This window comes from Paralichthys olivaceus, chromosome 4, assembly GCF_024713975.1.
Source record: "Paralichthys olivaceus isolate ysfri-2021 chromosome 4, ASM2471397v2, whole genome shotgun sequence".
In the NCBI taxonomy this organism is placed as follows: Eukaryota; Metazoa; Chordata; class Actinopteri; order Pleuronectiformes; family Paralichthyidae; genus Paralichthys; species Paralichthys olivaceus.
Window position 1 is genome coordinate 16,416,696 of NC_091096.1, and position 15,011 is coordinate 16,431,706.

General features: G+C 40.0%; 1 protein-coding gene across 12 annotated transcripts in view; it reads right to left on the reverse strand.

Annotated features, from left to right (window-relative positions):
• Nucleotides 1-15,011, reverse strand: part of mctp1a (multiple C2 domains, transmembrane 1a) — a 138,979-nt gene that overhangs the window by 72,508 nt on the left and 51,460 nt on the right. For all 12 annotated transcript variants that reach the window (XM_069523926.1, XM_069523928.1, XM_069523920.1 and 9 more), the window contains 3 exons: nucleotides 4,268-4,410; nucleotides 4,076-4,155; nucleotides 1,904-2,015 (listed from right to left, as the gene is read on the reverse strand). In XM_069523926.1, coding sequence (XP_069380027.1) covers nucleotides 1,904-2,015; nucleotides 4,076-4,155; nucleotides 4,268-4,410 — 335 coding nt within the window. The remainder of the gene's footprint in view (nucleotides 1-1,903; nucleotides 2,016-4,075; nucleotides 4,156-4,267; nucleotides 4,411-15,011) is intronic.

Sequence of the window (15,011 nt, forward strand, 5' to 3'; positions counted from 1 at the left end):
CATGGGGGTGTATGATGGTCACGTTAGCCTCGGTCTGGTGCAGGGTGGGTTAGATAAGGAGAGGGGGGCAGTCGTCAGTCATGCATGTTATAAGCAGGGAGAGTATGAGAAGTGCTTGTCATATGGTCTGAGGTGTAGGCGTATGCACACACGCTGTATCACAGACTGTATATAAAGATGGACGACACATCTTCACCTCCTCCCAATGTCCAGGTTTGAAGCCAAAATATCCCAGATACGAGCGCTGCCATCTTGCGCCGATGACGTCATGTGGAGACAAAGTCTGTGCAGTGGTGATCAGGGGATGGAGCCGCAGCAGTGAGGTCCAGCCAATACACATGCTCGACCAATCATGAGTCAGTCTCGGCTGTCAATCATGACGTCATCCCAACAAACTTCAATAATAAACTAAATCCTAACTAAAATTAGCACTCGGACACATGTGGGCGAGAGGAGCGACTTAAAATGGTAAGATCCTCCTTGAAAAAGTATGTACTTTGACTTTTCAGTTTGGTTCATGTCCCATTCACTAACATAGAGGAAGGAGGGTTAATGACATATACTGCAGCAAGCCGACCAAAATAATTTGGCTTCACTTTTGGGAGGCCGTCATGTCGTCCATCTATAAATACAGTCTTTGGTTTATATAAATACAACAGCTACTGTTTGTGCCTGTTATACATTATATTCACACAATGTACACACTCAAACAGAGACAGTAACTGATCCAGCCTGTTTGTTTAACTTAACTGTTTTGGTCCAGTTTTGGAGAATCACCTTGAAAAGCAGTTGAACTTAAGGAAGAACTTTTCTTATACTGACCAGGCATAAGAGTGAGGATTATGGGCATGTCCTCAAAATAGCTTAAGGTATTTTTGCATGTTTCAAAGTTTGGCGTCAATTTATTTTTGTGATTATCAGTGAATGTAATCATCAATGCAAAGGTTTCAAATATATATCCTCACATATATATATGTGAGGATTAACATGTGCACAACACATGAACTTGAAAACACAGTACATGAATCTGATCACCACATACAGAAACACTTGATTCTGCATAATACCTAAAATCATCGGATTATTAGCTATTTAATTGGGGATAGATTTAAATATAGAGTTAAGTATATTTTCCTTTTCTCTTCCATACCAGTAGATGGCAACAGAGAGAGCCTTGACAAATGTACTGGTATAACCTTGTACTAATTTTCTTCACAGTTGGAGAAATCCAAAATGATGCTTAACCTAAATAGAGTTTATTTGTTCTGTCAAATGTGGACTCTCTGAACTACAGTACTAAATAAGCACCAGCATTAAGACATCAGATCAAAAGGAATAAAATATTTCCCCCATGACTCTGCCTTGTTCTGGATCGAGCATGCAGGGGTCCAATTAACCAAACAAATAATTGAACAGAAATAAATGCAACTCTGAAACATCGAGCATGTCCGCAGAGGCAGGAGCCAACATAATTAAGAAAGAGAATCCGGTGCTCTTTGAACACGAAACTTTTCCACTGAACATGTTAATTACACTTGTGTTTATGCACATGCATTTGCTGAGTTGGAGAGTTTCCAGAAACTGAGGCTGACTGGAGCCAGCGCACTCCAGTTCATCAGCCTGAGCTTCTGATGTGCAGAGACACACTTCCCTGAACTAGAGTAAGAAGTTTCATCATGATCAAACTAGTATTGAGTTGTTTGGTTTCTTACCAAAAAATGTCATACGTAGTTCTTCAGCATTTATATTATTTGCCTTCAGTATACAAGACATCATTGCTTATCATAGTGTGATGTAAACTGGTGGATATGTTAGAGTGAAAAGAATTATTCCCCACAATGAGAAGGAAATTTAGTTTTTTGCATAATAGTAATCTGACGAATAGTTCACATATTTTTCTTACAGCATCCCTAAAGTCTCCCTCCTTCGGTGACAGAGTGACAGCTAGATCCAGGCTGCCCAGGTTGTTTTCAGGGTACTGTGGGTCCTTCAGGTCTAGCGTCACATCCAGTGTCCTGCAGGGAAACACAGCAAACCATGTTCACACACATCTGTACATTCATATGCTTACAATGCAGGGATTCCACATGTGTATATAAAAAATAATGTTTCGCACGCATACACCCGTTCCATCTGAACAGAAAGTCAATTCACATTTTTAATCAGTCTGACAAGATGGATGTGGAGCAGTGAGATGAGCCGCCCCTCTGACTGCTACATTCTGTTTTCTTCCCCTCCCCCTTCTAAATGCCAGTCTTATTGTTATCAAGCGGCCCACCTTGCTAACAATCTTGATTTATGCATATTGAGAAATATGTGAAGGTTTACACCTGCTATTGACAATTCTGTTTGAAGGCATAAACCATACATAAACCAGATGAGTGGTAGTGATGTGTGCCTGTGCAGTCCTGACAACATCTGGGCATGTTCCTAGACCTAGATTGGGGCATCAGTGAGCTCCTGGACAGTCTGCAGCATAACTTGACAGCATTGGATGCATGATACATAACATCCCATAGGTGCTCAATTGGATTAAGGTCAGGGGAACTTGAGGGCCAGTCAATGGCATCAATGCCTTCATCATCCAGGAGCTTTCTACACACTCTGGCCACATGAGGCCGGCACTGTCCTGCACCAGGAGGAACAAGGGCCCACTGCACTAGCGTAAATTCTGACAATCACTGTGGATTTCATTCTGGTAACTAACAGCGGTCAGGGAACCGTTGGCTTTGACATGGAGGTCTGTGCGACCCTCCAAGGATATGCTCCCCCAGACCATCACTGACCCACCAACATACTGGTCCTGCTGCTGGGTGGACGTCTTACGGTCCTGTCCAGATCCAGCAAACCCTCTTGTGACCGCATGTATAGATGTGCCATCCTGGATGAACTGGACTATCTCTGTAACCTGACTGGGCTGAAGATACCGCCTCATGCTACCAGTAGTGACAAGGGCACTAGCAGAACACAAAACTAGAGAAGAACCAGTCATAAAGAGAGAACACTAAATGCAAAGCCAATTCCCTTATTGAGCGGTTTCTTGCTTTTGTCTCTCAATCGATCCTGTTGTCTCTTTCATTTGAACCAAATCAGGTGAAATTGATTCACACTCATCACTTGTGCTCCCTAAATGGACACATTGATCCCTGAAGTTCAACTGACTCGCTGTCATGATTAAGTGTTCCCTTCATTTTTTGGAGCAGTGTATTGGATCACAAAGAAATGAGTCATTTCATTTTTCATAGAAAAAGTACATGTGAGAAAAGGGGCTCAGTTGCATCAAGTGTCCCAGTGAACAGAGACATTGTGGCAGCATCCAAAATACCAGAGCCCTGGAACTTTCTCATCCAACGAGAATGCACTAGTTTTCTAATCACTTACACTTGTGGTTTTCCTGCTATGAAAATCCAAAATGTCTGCAGTGCGCAGGGTCTGTTGTGCATGCTGTATCTCTGTGTCATACTCATGGCTCACCGGGATTATTATATTGATATCATCAGTGTTTTTCCTGTCATGACAACTCAAAATGAGTGTGGTGAGAACATTGCTCTTTGCTTATAACCCAACTTTCACCTGACTAGAGGTGTGATCAGCCAGTGTAATTTAAAACATGCATGCAGTTGATTGTGGTTAACAGATAACAGTATTTCTGCTTAAGAGAAAATATAATGGACTTGATGGTAGTTAAGTTCCTCTTTCTTTTTTCTTCGTACAACCAAAACTCAATATGGGGTTTGAGGTGAGTTACCAAAGACTACCACTAGAGGGAGGCAACAGATCATATTTGATCAAAATGAAGGCAGCAAAGCAAGGTGGGATACTTAGAGACGGGTCAAGACTGAATTTCTTTCCAACCATTAACCTCAATATTTGTTGTCTCTTGACACATGAGAATCTCTAAACATCTCTGAACATGCCTATTGGGATTGTGTTTACTCGTATGTTAAATACAATCAGTGGAGAGTACAGGAGAAGTTAAACTGCAGGGAAATGAGGATAATACAAAGTTTATTAAAAAAAGTGTAACATATAGGTGAAAAGCAGAAGTAAAAAAAGTCAAAGTAGATAAAGAGACCTCTGATGTTCCAGTGACTCCAGGTGGAGATACGCTGAGCCCATGAAATCATCCTGGAGTCCAAAGTCATAGTCAAAAACCTACAAAGAGACAATATACACAACAGTAAACTGAGGACCCTCAACACAGTTCCACAAATGTTATTTTGCCTATGGTAGTCAATATAAGAGCAGGATGAACCTCAACACTTACCTTGACATATAGCGGGTCCCTCAGGTTTTCCACATGTAGGGTCACTCTCTCGTCCCACACCGGGTTGAGGTTCTTATGGATGGTTTTACTCCTGAACACCTCCTTCCCTGCAATCTTGAACTTCACATACGGGTCACTGGTCCCTACAGGGAACGAGAGTAAACACAGAGATACATGTAAATAACATGATTAAGAGGACTCTTTTCACAGCAGCCATTTTGGTATGAAACAGCAGGTAAACACTGGTGTTACTCCACCATTTGTACATATAGTTTACACCATTGTTGTTTTGTTATAACCTCTATTAATGTCACAAGGTTTGTCATGTGACTCGTGTTGTTGTGGGTCAAATGATCAGCAAAATATTTAATGTCGAATCTGTCATGTTTCATGCACTGCCTCTATTTGACCAATAGGTGGTGATATTGATTCACATTTCATTTTTGTAGCACATGTTGGAATCAATTAATACTATAAAACTAGCATTTCCTTTATATGTATAAATAAACATGCATTGGGAGTTAATGGTTAAAAATATTTCTTGCCTCAAAAATGCACAAGCAAATTCTTTATTGTTTATACATAAACCTAAACACACTAATATAAACTTGGGTCTGTAATACTCACAAATAAGGTACAGTGTACACAGAGTAGATGGTTTGAATGTATTATCAATATGTTATCAACTCAGGAAAATAAGCATATAAAGCATATTTTGGGCGATATAACTGGTTTGTTTTGGTATTTATTTATCAGACTGTAATATGTCTACATATCTGGGAGTCATCTTAATATTTCTACCACTGGCACACGTAACTCCGTTGAACACAGTACGATGACAATAAAGGCATCGAATGAAAGTGCTGAATATACTTTCTACAGTACAAGGAAGTACACAAACAAAGTTAATGGAGATGATAAAAATCTATAAAATATAACATCCAAATTGTTTGGTTTATTTTAATATACATGCATTTTCACAAACATCTCTTCAGCTAGCTTCTAGAATCCAACATTATTCATTATGTGTCAACACTAATGATTTATTCTCACATAAAAGACTGAAAGACAGAAATATCTGATCCAAAGGGGGATAGATTTGTTCTCTCAGCTCATGTCTCCAGCTCTGACAGTTGGACAGGGACATGCGACAGGCTTATTAATTTAAACAATGCTATCATGTGGATAAAAGCCATGTGTCTGACAACCTGTTAAATTGCCAGATCTGAAAATCCCACAACTAAAATGCTGCACGGTAACAAACAATAATGTTGAAGTCAGATTTTTGCCCCTCGTCTGTCCCACACGTCCTCTGGACTGATCTGTTTGTTTGTGCTGTTCTTGTCTCAAATCAGATATCATCCTCTGTGACCAAAGCGATTACAAAGCAGGAGAGGGACGGTAATCCTGTTATCAAATATTTCTCACACACAGTTTAAATGTCACAGTTGTCCTTTCTGCCAGACTCTACATCCATCCATCCATTATCTGTACCACTTATCCTTTAAGGGTCGAAGGGGGTGTATCTACATAATAAAACAGACATTTGTGTAAATATAAAATTCATAGAAGAGTATAATTTATTGTATTTTGTATGTTACATAAACCATTAATATGGTAATCTGCCCGGTTTTTCTGTTTAGCAGCAGAGGGGGAATTTATTGTCAACACATATACACACATCAACACACCCAACACAAGACTGACAGTGATGATGCTACATGATGAAAGGCTGAGCTCTGTGTTTGCTCATGTCTCATCCGTTCGAGAGTGTTGCTCTGTCATTAGCAAGAGGAGAACACTACATATCTGACTCTCACATAATGACTTCACTGATGCTTATTAGAGGCAGGACAAAGCTTGTTTCATCATTAGAAATGTGAACTGCACAGTATCCACAACATTAAACAGAAATGTATCACATTTGTTTGGGTCCGAGTAAAAATGATGACGTGATTCCCAGCTTTAATGTGAGCGCAGCAAATTATGCAAAAACACTGGCCTGCTGGGAAAAGATTTCAATTTCTTCATCTAAACACACAAACACACACACACACACACAAAAGCATGAGATACGAGATACACTCGCTGCACACACTGTCGCCCCTGACATATCACTGCAGGACAGCTGCAGCAAAGGGACCGGATGACAAGGCAAGAAAAACAGGAAGAGAAGGGATACAACTAGTGTCTGGGATGGTATTACTGTAGAATAAATTAAAACTAAATTCATAAGGCAAGACAGGATTCTGCAAATCCAAAAACGAGAACAATACAGAGAACACGAGATGATACTTTGGGAACAAGGGCACAAATCACCCCTCGCTTCATCCTGGAGGCAAAAAAGCCACCAATCTCTAAAACTGCAGCAATTCTCTGTTTATCTTTGTCTCTCTCTCTCTCTCTCTATCCCACCGGGTCGATATTCCCCAGACACATCACTGGCTCAGACTCTCTCCATCCCACAGTGCCAGCTCTATGGTGCCATAAACACAAACGGGCTAGAAAGTATGAAATGGAAAAAGATTGCTGCTGTAAGTGGGTGGCGGCTGAATATGAGTCAGCATGGGGACAGCACAGAGGAGTTGATTGAGGTGCATTTTTGGAAATCAACAGCCATGTTTGACATTTCTATCAATTATTTTTAAGTCTTCCCACAGTTGGGGAAAGTCCATAAAGAGAGAAAGTGAATGTGTGTCCCATGTGAGGGCTGGTGGGTGGAGAGATCAATACGCATAGGATCAATAAGCATTAGAAGAATAAATAATGGTTGACGTGAGTGCCTAAAACCAGTTGAGGCCATAGACAGTGGGTTTGATGGATTAGCAGACCCTACATGTCCACCTTGTGAGCAGAAGGCTGTGAAATGGAAAGGCGAGGTAAGGGGGAGGATGAGTGTCACCCGCTGATGAACTGGCAGAGGTAAGTAGGTGCAGCTGCAGCCATTGAAAGTTAACGTGATTTTCTCTTTCCACTATTGATTAATGCTGTTGCGTTTGGAGTAAATAACATTCACAAAAAGTTAATGCCTGTAATGTTTTAAAATCTGTTTCTGTGTTCACCTGGAGGGAGTTCAGTTCTCAGCTTTCAGAGATTTCACAGACAGTAGGTCAGAACACCCCAAATCAGCCAAGCCAGAAAACAGCCATGTTTCCACTCCAATAAAATACAAATAATCTTCATGTAGCTGTAAATGTACAAACGTCACAGACCCAAGGTGACTTTTAAGGAGATGGGCTGTATTTACATAGCGCCACTGAACGCCACATTGAACCACCGACCTCATAACTTAATAAGTCACATAAAGTTACTGGTTACCATTGCAGTAAACCCTGTAACAGTGGCTATTCTGTGGCAGGATTTCCTTGAAGTTTCATGTAAAAGACATAAATACGTCCTAATGCTCCTTTCTGTAGTGACCCCTGTGTCCACAGACCAGTGGGTGAACAAGTGAATGAGGAGAAGATGCCAAAAACCCAATGAGACACTGAATGGTTCTTACAAAGGTGTTAATCTATTAATCCTTAATATGGAATCAGACCAGTGAATACATTGACAGTAGCTGAGAGCAGAAATAAAAGTGTTAATGAGAGGAGCCAGTGGCGCACTCAGCAGGTGAATTTGCCCCAGAAGTCACACACAGGCCGACCCCAAAGCCCCTGATACACTTGTTTTTGATAGCTGCTCTCTGTCTTCCTGACAGGCAGCTGAAAACATAATCCACCACACATTTATCTCCTCTGAACAACTAATGGGCAGCGGCCATAAAAATACTGCTCACTGTGTCTGTCCGCCAGTAAACCAGGCAGCCCTGCCAGACACCTGAGAGAGCCACACTAAGCTTATAAGCACAAGGCTTAAACCAAATGTAAACACAAGCCACTGCTCATAAATCCTACTATTCCCTTTTAGATGGTCACTCAATACAAGGGCAAACACTTACAGAGAACTGTGTTACATTTCAGCAAACCTCTTAAACTGGGATGGGTGAAGAAACACGAATCAGTAAATACTACAAAATGGACCTTCAGTGCTTTGTTTCACTAAAATTCAAAAACAATCTGGAGTCATTCCCCATCCAGTGAGTTCAGAGGGTGAATCTATGAGTGTGATTAAAAAAAAAATGCACTCTGTGCAGGTTCCAACACAGAGGTGCCAGTAGTTACTGTTAATATGCATAATCATATTTTGTTGAATTATGTGCTACTGTGTGAACACCTCTGTTTGAAATCTTACCATCACCACTGGGAGGCGGTGTGTCCTCAGCATTGGAGATGAGTACAAGTCAACCTTACAATGTTCCTCTTTCTGCAGTAGCTTTTATTTATTGACCTGGACTTAATCCAATCTGCCAAATTTAGTTTGAGGACTCAACTTCTGTTGCTGCTCTTATTACTTCCTCCTCCATCCGTTTCTCCTTTATGCAACAACGTCCTTTCTTACCTCATCTCACCAACTTCCCTTTTGTTTTCTTTCCCTCTCCTCCAGCTCTCTGAATCAAATTGCATTATTATGCCTGAACACACTAATTTGCAGTTCATTTCTTTTCTGCCACAGGTACTTAGAGAAAGTTATGGCATCGACATATTCGCACCGTATCATCTGGCAGCCTGATCACGCATCAAGAGGCACAATTTGCCTCGGGGTAAAATGAAAATTGGATCTGCAAAATCAGCATCGTTGCAAAAATGATGGAGCATCTAGTTTTGGAATCCGACTGTTCTGGTGTGTTTCTTCTGGTTGCAGGAAAAATTTAACGGATTTAATATGAATGTACAGATGTATAGTGACAACAATATTGCATTTACATCATTAAGTGATGATGTTATTTGGCATTACTAAATAACCAGCACCTGAATTATTACAGAGAATATATTATAAGTATATAGTGGCTTAGTACGAAGTATGTATGTATACTAATCTATATCACTTTCTTTAACATTGTGAGAAAAACAGTGCAACATTTTACTTGATTTCATGGCATGTTTAGGAGTGATTTAAATGATAACTATTATTAAAAAGTGGATTTTTTGCAGATCCAATAAAAATCAGGACTGAGTGAATTTTAATATTCATATTCTGTTGGCAGAAGTATGCACTCGCTGAGTGCTATTCTAGTCTTAACAGTTTTTTGTTTGTCTTTTTTGTGAGATATTTAAATGTCCTTATTTTTTAAGGCCAAACAGTAACTGTTCAAGAACTTCTGGACTTAAAAACCTTTCAAGTTTACAAATAGCACACAGTGGAGTTAACTATAAATCCATTAAAGATTGAGGAAGACGTTAGTTGAAGCGGTAATGTAACAGCCATTATGGGCCGAGCTGACATTAATCAGAGACTAATGATTTCATGATGACTTTATTTAAATGCCAGTGCATTGCTGGGATGATCCTTGGGCTCCAAACAAACCTCAGAACACTGATGGGGATGGATTTATTTTATAAGCAGAGGAAGAGGAGGACTTCTGCGCAAATGGACCCTCACATACATTTGAGGCAAGACAATTGTCAAGTTAATTGTTGTGAGAGGAAGAAGCAGAGCATAAAAACAATTCCCTAAACCCATGGTCTACCAATAAATTAGCCTCTGGGGGCAATGGTCAATATTTTGGGGCTTCTGGTGAAAACAGTGGATGAGAAACTTCTGTTCACTGCGCACTGTTTACTGAAGTGTCCACATCAAATGTTCCTCCATGCAAAACAAAAACAGCAAGATTTTTATTATGGGTTTTAGGTCCTGATGACATTTCGGCTAATCTCCTTTAACAGCTATCTGGATATGAACACCGTTTACCTGTGGGCAACCGAAGCCTGCTCAAACCTGATTAGTCAAACTGGAAAAAGACACCAGAAGGTTTCCTGTCGCCTACAGACTCTGCATAAATCTAATGGAGAGTCTGTTTAAAGAGATTAATTAAAACAGACACAGCTCATGAGAGTTAAGTCCAACATATGACCCTGACCTTTGAAAAACTAAATCTTGCAAAAAAAAAGATCCATCTGAGACAGTAGAAGCTGGGCAGACTGTTGTTGGATATGTATTCTGTGCAAAGGAGATTTCTGCAGTGAACTGGAATTATATGAGGCTACGGTGAAGTCCAGACTTGTTAAAAACACAGTCTGTACCACTTGACACATTGTCATGGTCAAGTCCTTTTAACAAGATAATGAAAGGTGCTTGTTTCTGCTGAAGGGTGAAAGGTGACGGAGGGTGAGAGGAGGTTGTGATAAGCAGCAAATTTCTAAAATAAAAAGCCATTTCCCTTCACATGGCTTCACACCAATTTGTAAATTAGCCCGCTTCTCTCATTTTCACCATAAATCTGTGGAAAGTCATTACACATTCATGATCGATACAGCTCTCTGTGTCTGTACAGGGCAGACAAATGGTCCTGAATTATTCACTGACAATATATCAGGAGGTAATTACGTGTCTACAGAGGATGGTTCTAAAAATAAAGTATCAGACTTATTATTTCACTGCTTTGGATATTACAATAGAGTAGTGCTGTAAGTCGTGCCCTAAGCAGCGTGCACGTTCCATTAACATTAATCTAGTAAGTTTTCAAAAACACAACACGCACATCACAGTATGAAAATGTTCTGAGGAGAAAATAACAGCACCAGCTCGACACACTCAATCAAACTACACAGTTCGCACAAAACTGTGTTTTATTGGTGAAATGTGTAAAAAATCTGATTGAATTAAAGTAAAGCTTTTTTAGCTCTGACACCTGCTGATATCATTTTGGGTAACCAAATTAAATGAATATGGAAGACAGGCCCTCCTGCTGATAGCCCGCCAATAATGACACCATCAATAATGCATAATGTCAGTATGAACTTGCTGCTAAATAACCCAGTTGTTTAGTTTTCAAACAACAATAAATTACAGTGGATTCTATGTGGGGAAACTCCATAGAAAAAGACAGAATATACAGTTTGTGCCTGAAGATTCACTTTCAGCACATTAATAAGATCGGACACCAAACAGTTTATATCTGCAGCACATTAATGTACAGCAACACACTCGTGCATTGGTTGGAAATGGCTTTGTACATTAGAGCAGAAGTGACACATCTTTCCCAGTGGGTTAACAACACTGTCAGTCACCATTACTGTAAATCACAAACCAGGATCTTCACATGCTGCACTACAACACACTGCCTGCTGCTTTAGACTTCATTCACACTACCTATGCTCAGTCTGCTAATACTGCTGATACCATTGTCAACAGTGAGATTATAGCATGATGGATGACTTATCAAAAAACTATTTGGGCATACTGAAGAAAGCAAATCTTGATTTTGAGAATGATGTAATATTGTGAGTAAGATGAAAATCGAGTCGTAATTTTAACAAGAAAAAAGTCTTAATATACAGGATGAAGAAAAAACTTTTTTTGAAATAGACAGTATCATTTCAAAGTCCTCATCTTATGATAATGCAATGCTGATGAGTCAAATAGACGTTATACGTTATCTGTGAATAATGAAGTATAACTTGACAAGATGCTTCATAGTTCTAAATCAAATAAAGGCAACAGGCTGACCTTCTGATAGTCCCCATCATAAAATAACACATAGCCAAAAATATGTAATTGATTCTTGAAATATCAGCATTTATTTTCCCTAATACTCCATTGTACTACTGCTGGCTGCTCACACAACATGTATACATTCATTGACACTGTCCAGTAACAGAAACATTTAAAAGAGGATTTCTCCCAATGAAAATCAGAGGTGTGAAAAAACGTCCGCTCTGCAGCAAAAAGATTACCTTCAAGAAATGGATCAACCTTAAGCTACAGAGAGGAGCTAATCATCTCTGCTGTAGTTTGCATGGGCAAGGGTTGGGGAAATATTAAAGTTACACCCCAGCAGCTTTTTACACTTCCTAAAACTCGCCTTTATATCTCTAAGATTGCATTTTCAAAAGTTTTAATGTATAATAAATCCTTGAATTGGATGTATGACTGCACTCCTGCCCCCCCCCCCTCAGAGCTCATCTTTCTAGCTACTTAGTCCCACACACAAGTTGGCAGAATTGACTTCTTAGGTTTGTTTCATCACAGATCCATGGCTGTCTGAATCAGGGTTTTTCCCAGACTGACGTAGGTGTGTTCAAGTGGAAAAACTCAGCCACCAACTTATTTGGCTAAAATATGTGATTTATCACTGATAATAAACTTGTGTATTTAAACCCTGTGCCCCCCCTCCTTCTGTGCCAGATTGCCTGTTCCCTTTGAGTCAGCATTCAAGTACTACCTCTCAGTGTGTGCCCTTGTGTCACGACAAGTTTTCTGTACTTTTTGACCTGAGTATGCCCAAGTGGATTTTGGATACCTCTGCTTGATTACTCAGACTGCCTATAGTGTACCAAACCCTGCCAGTAAAGCCATTTGTACATACCTGTCAGCCTGTCAAGTCATGCTTTTGGCTCCTATTTGGGTCATTGTGATACAATAATGTGATTCAAAATAGTTAATCTGAGGATAACAACTCTTAAACCCTTAGCATTGAAGACTTCCTTCCTTCTTTGTGGTCCTATTAACAGCAAGAGGGTTGCTAGTGCTCTGACCATCGCTAGAAACTGCTAATCTGCGTAATTGCAAATTGTGTGCATTTAACAAGAGCTTGAGGTCGACATCTGCATTACGAGTTATCTCTTCTCTTGCTCAGCTCTGAGTGTGTGGGGCATCTCTACTTAGAATGAAGGAGGAAATAACTCCCCAACCATCACTTAGAACAAAGCACTATATTTCACTTTATAGTACAAAAAATGGCTTCATGTTGACCTCAGTATGACCTTTTAAATCCAGTAATCATTCTGCATTGTGCTTCCTCGTGCGTCTCCCTACATAACTGATGTACAGTGCAGGAGGATCTATTCAGAGGTGGCCAACCTATTGCCTGTCAAAACCTGTTATTTAGGAAGATGTGGAGGAGGCTCACTGATGCTTGTCATGAGATGGGAGAACAGGAGACGAGAAAATGTAGTAAAATTGCCTATAAACCCCTCAGTCATGTTCAAGCTGCAAGCTTTAAACAGCTGCACGCTCAGATTGTACGCACTGTGCGAGTAGATTGTGTGTGTGCAAGTCCACGGTCTATGCCCTGTGTCAGGACTGACGGATGGTTGCAGCTCAGGGATTTCTTATTACCCAGAATGCAATCTGTTCAAGAGCATGTATTAGGTAAGGCTGCGAAAACAAGAAACTCCATCATGGGATGCTGACAGATGGGTTAACAGCCGGCCTCATTACAATCACCCACAATCGCACACTTTTGTGGCTCGTGTCGCTTTATGCTGCAGGCGGTTTACTTTTCTGTTTTCCACTGACATTACCCCAAATGAACCTTTACTCATGTGCAACATCATCCCACTGTCATTACAAGAAGTACTTGGCTTTGTACTTACAAGGCAAAGCATGAGATACCATAAGAGCAACATCCCCTGTTTAATACAGCCAGGTAGTGAATGAATAAGCTGAGATAAAAATAAAGCAGACAACTGCACAGCATGTGGGAGAATAACACAGGAGGTGAGAAAACAGCAAAGGGGACTTGAAACTAAATGAGACAAGTTGAAGCCAGTGGTGTCAAGCTCTGCCTCTCACTTTATCGTATTTTAAGAAACTCTTGTGCTTGGAGAAAATTAGGCTTCCTGAAATCTCACTGATCCTAGCTGCACTGAGATGTGATCCCTGTAAACCTCAACACTAGCATTAGTCCAAATACAAATACACACGTCTGTACTTCTATCACTGTGAGGACACTCACTGACATAAAACATTCCCTAGCTCCTTACCTTAACCTAAACTATTCAAACCAAATGCCTAACCCCAACCCAAACTTAATTTAACCCTAAAACACCCCTTTGAAAAAGTAATAAAAAATCTCCTCACTTTCCAAAAATCTCCTCACTCTGTAGGGTCTATGCTTGGTCCTCACACACACACACACACACACACACACACACACCACAAAATGTGCCAGCATATGCAAATTAGTTAGTCTCAGAGGGATGAAATTAGGAATCAGTGGAACTAGGAAGTGGTTGGACTATTTATAGGCAAATTACATTTAGATTTGTTTTTACAACTCGTAGATTCTACAGTATTACATTTCAAGTCTGCATATACAGTATATTATATAAACAACCTTTCTGGGAAAACTCGGTCCAAATCTTTTGTCTTGTATCTATTAAGGCCTCTCAGACACCTACAGTGATGTTGTCCTCTGTTTGACGTAGATGTAACAAACCAAAATCTGAAAACCTCATTTCACAGAGGCTCTATAAATAGAGCTGTTTGTGGCTCCACAACAAAATCAGGGATATTTGGATTGGCAACATGAAAATAACAACAAGAACAATAAAATATGAAACGGGAGAGAATAACAACACATTATGAGAGGAACCAATGAGAAATAACCATCAGCAGGTGAACGAGGTGAATGATACCCGAGGGAGGAAGAGACCACAAACAGGGTGTGATGAAGCACCTAGTATGCACCCAAAACATACAATACAGGTGCATTGTTTTAATTCCGTTCTCAAGTGATCTCAAATAAATAAAAAAACAAGATGAGCTACAGTACAAACAGATCCCATTTTTACCTCCACCACATGGATTTAGTGAAAATATTGTGTCGTTGATCTGCATAGTAAAGATGTACATTTATAACACAATGGAATTAGAAGCTAAACAGAAAGTAATCATTTAATAGACACTCACTGTTAAA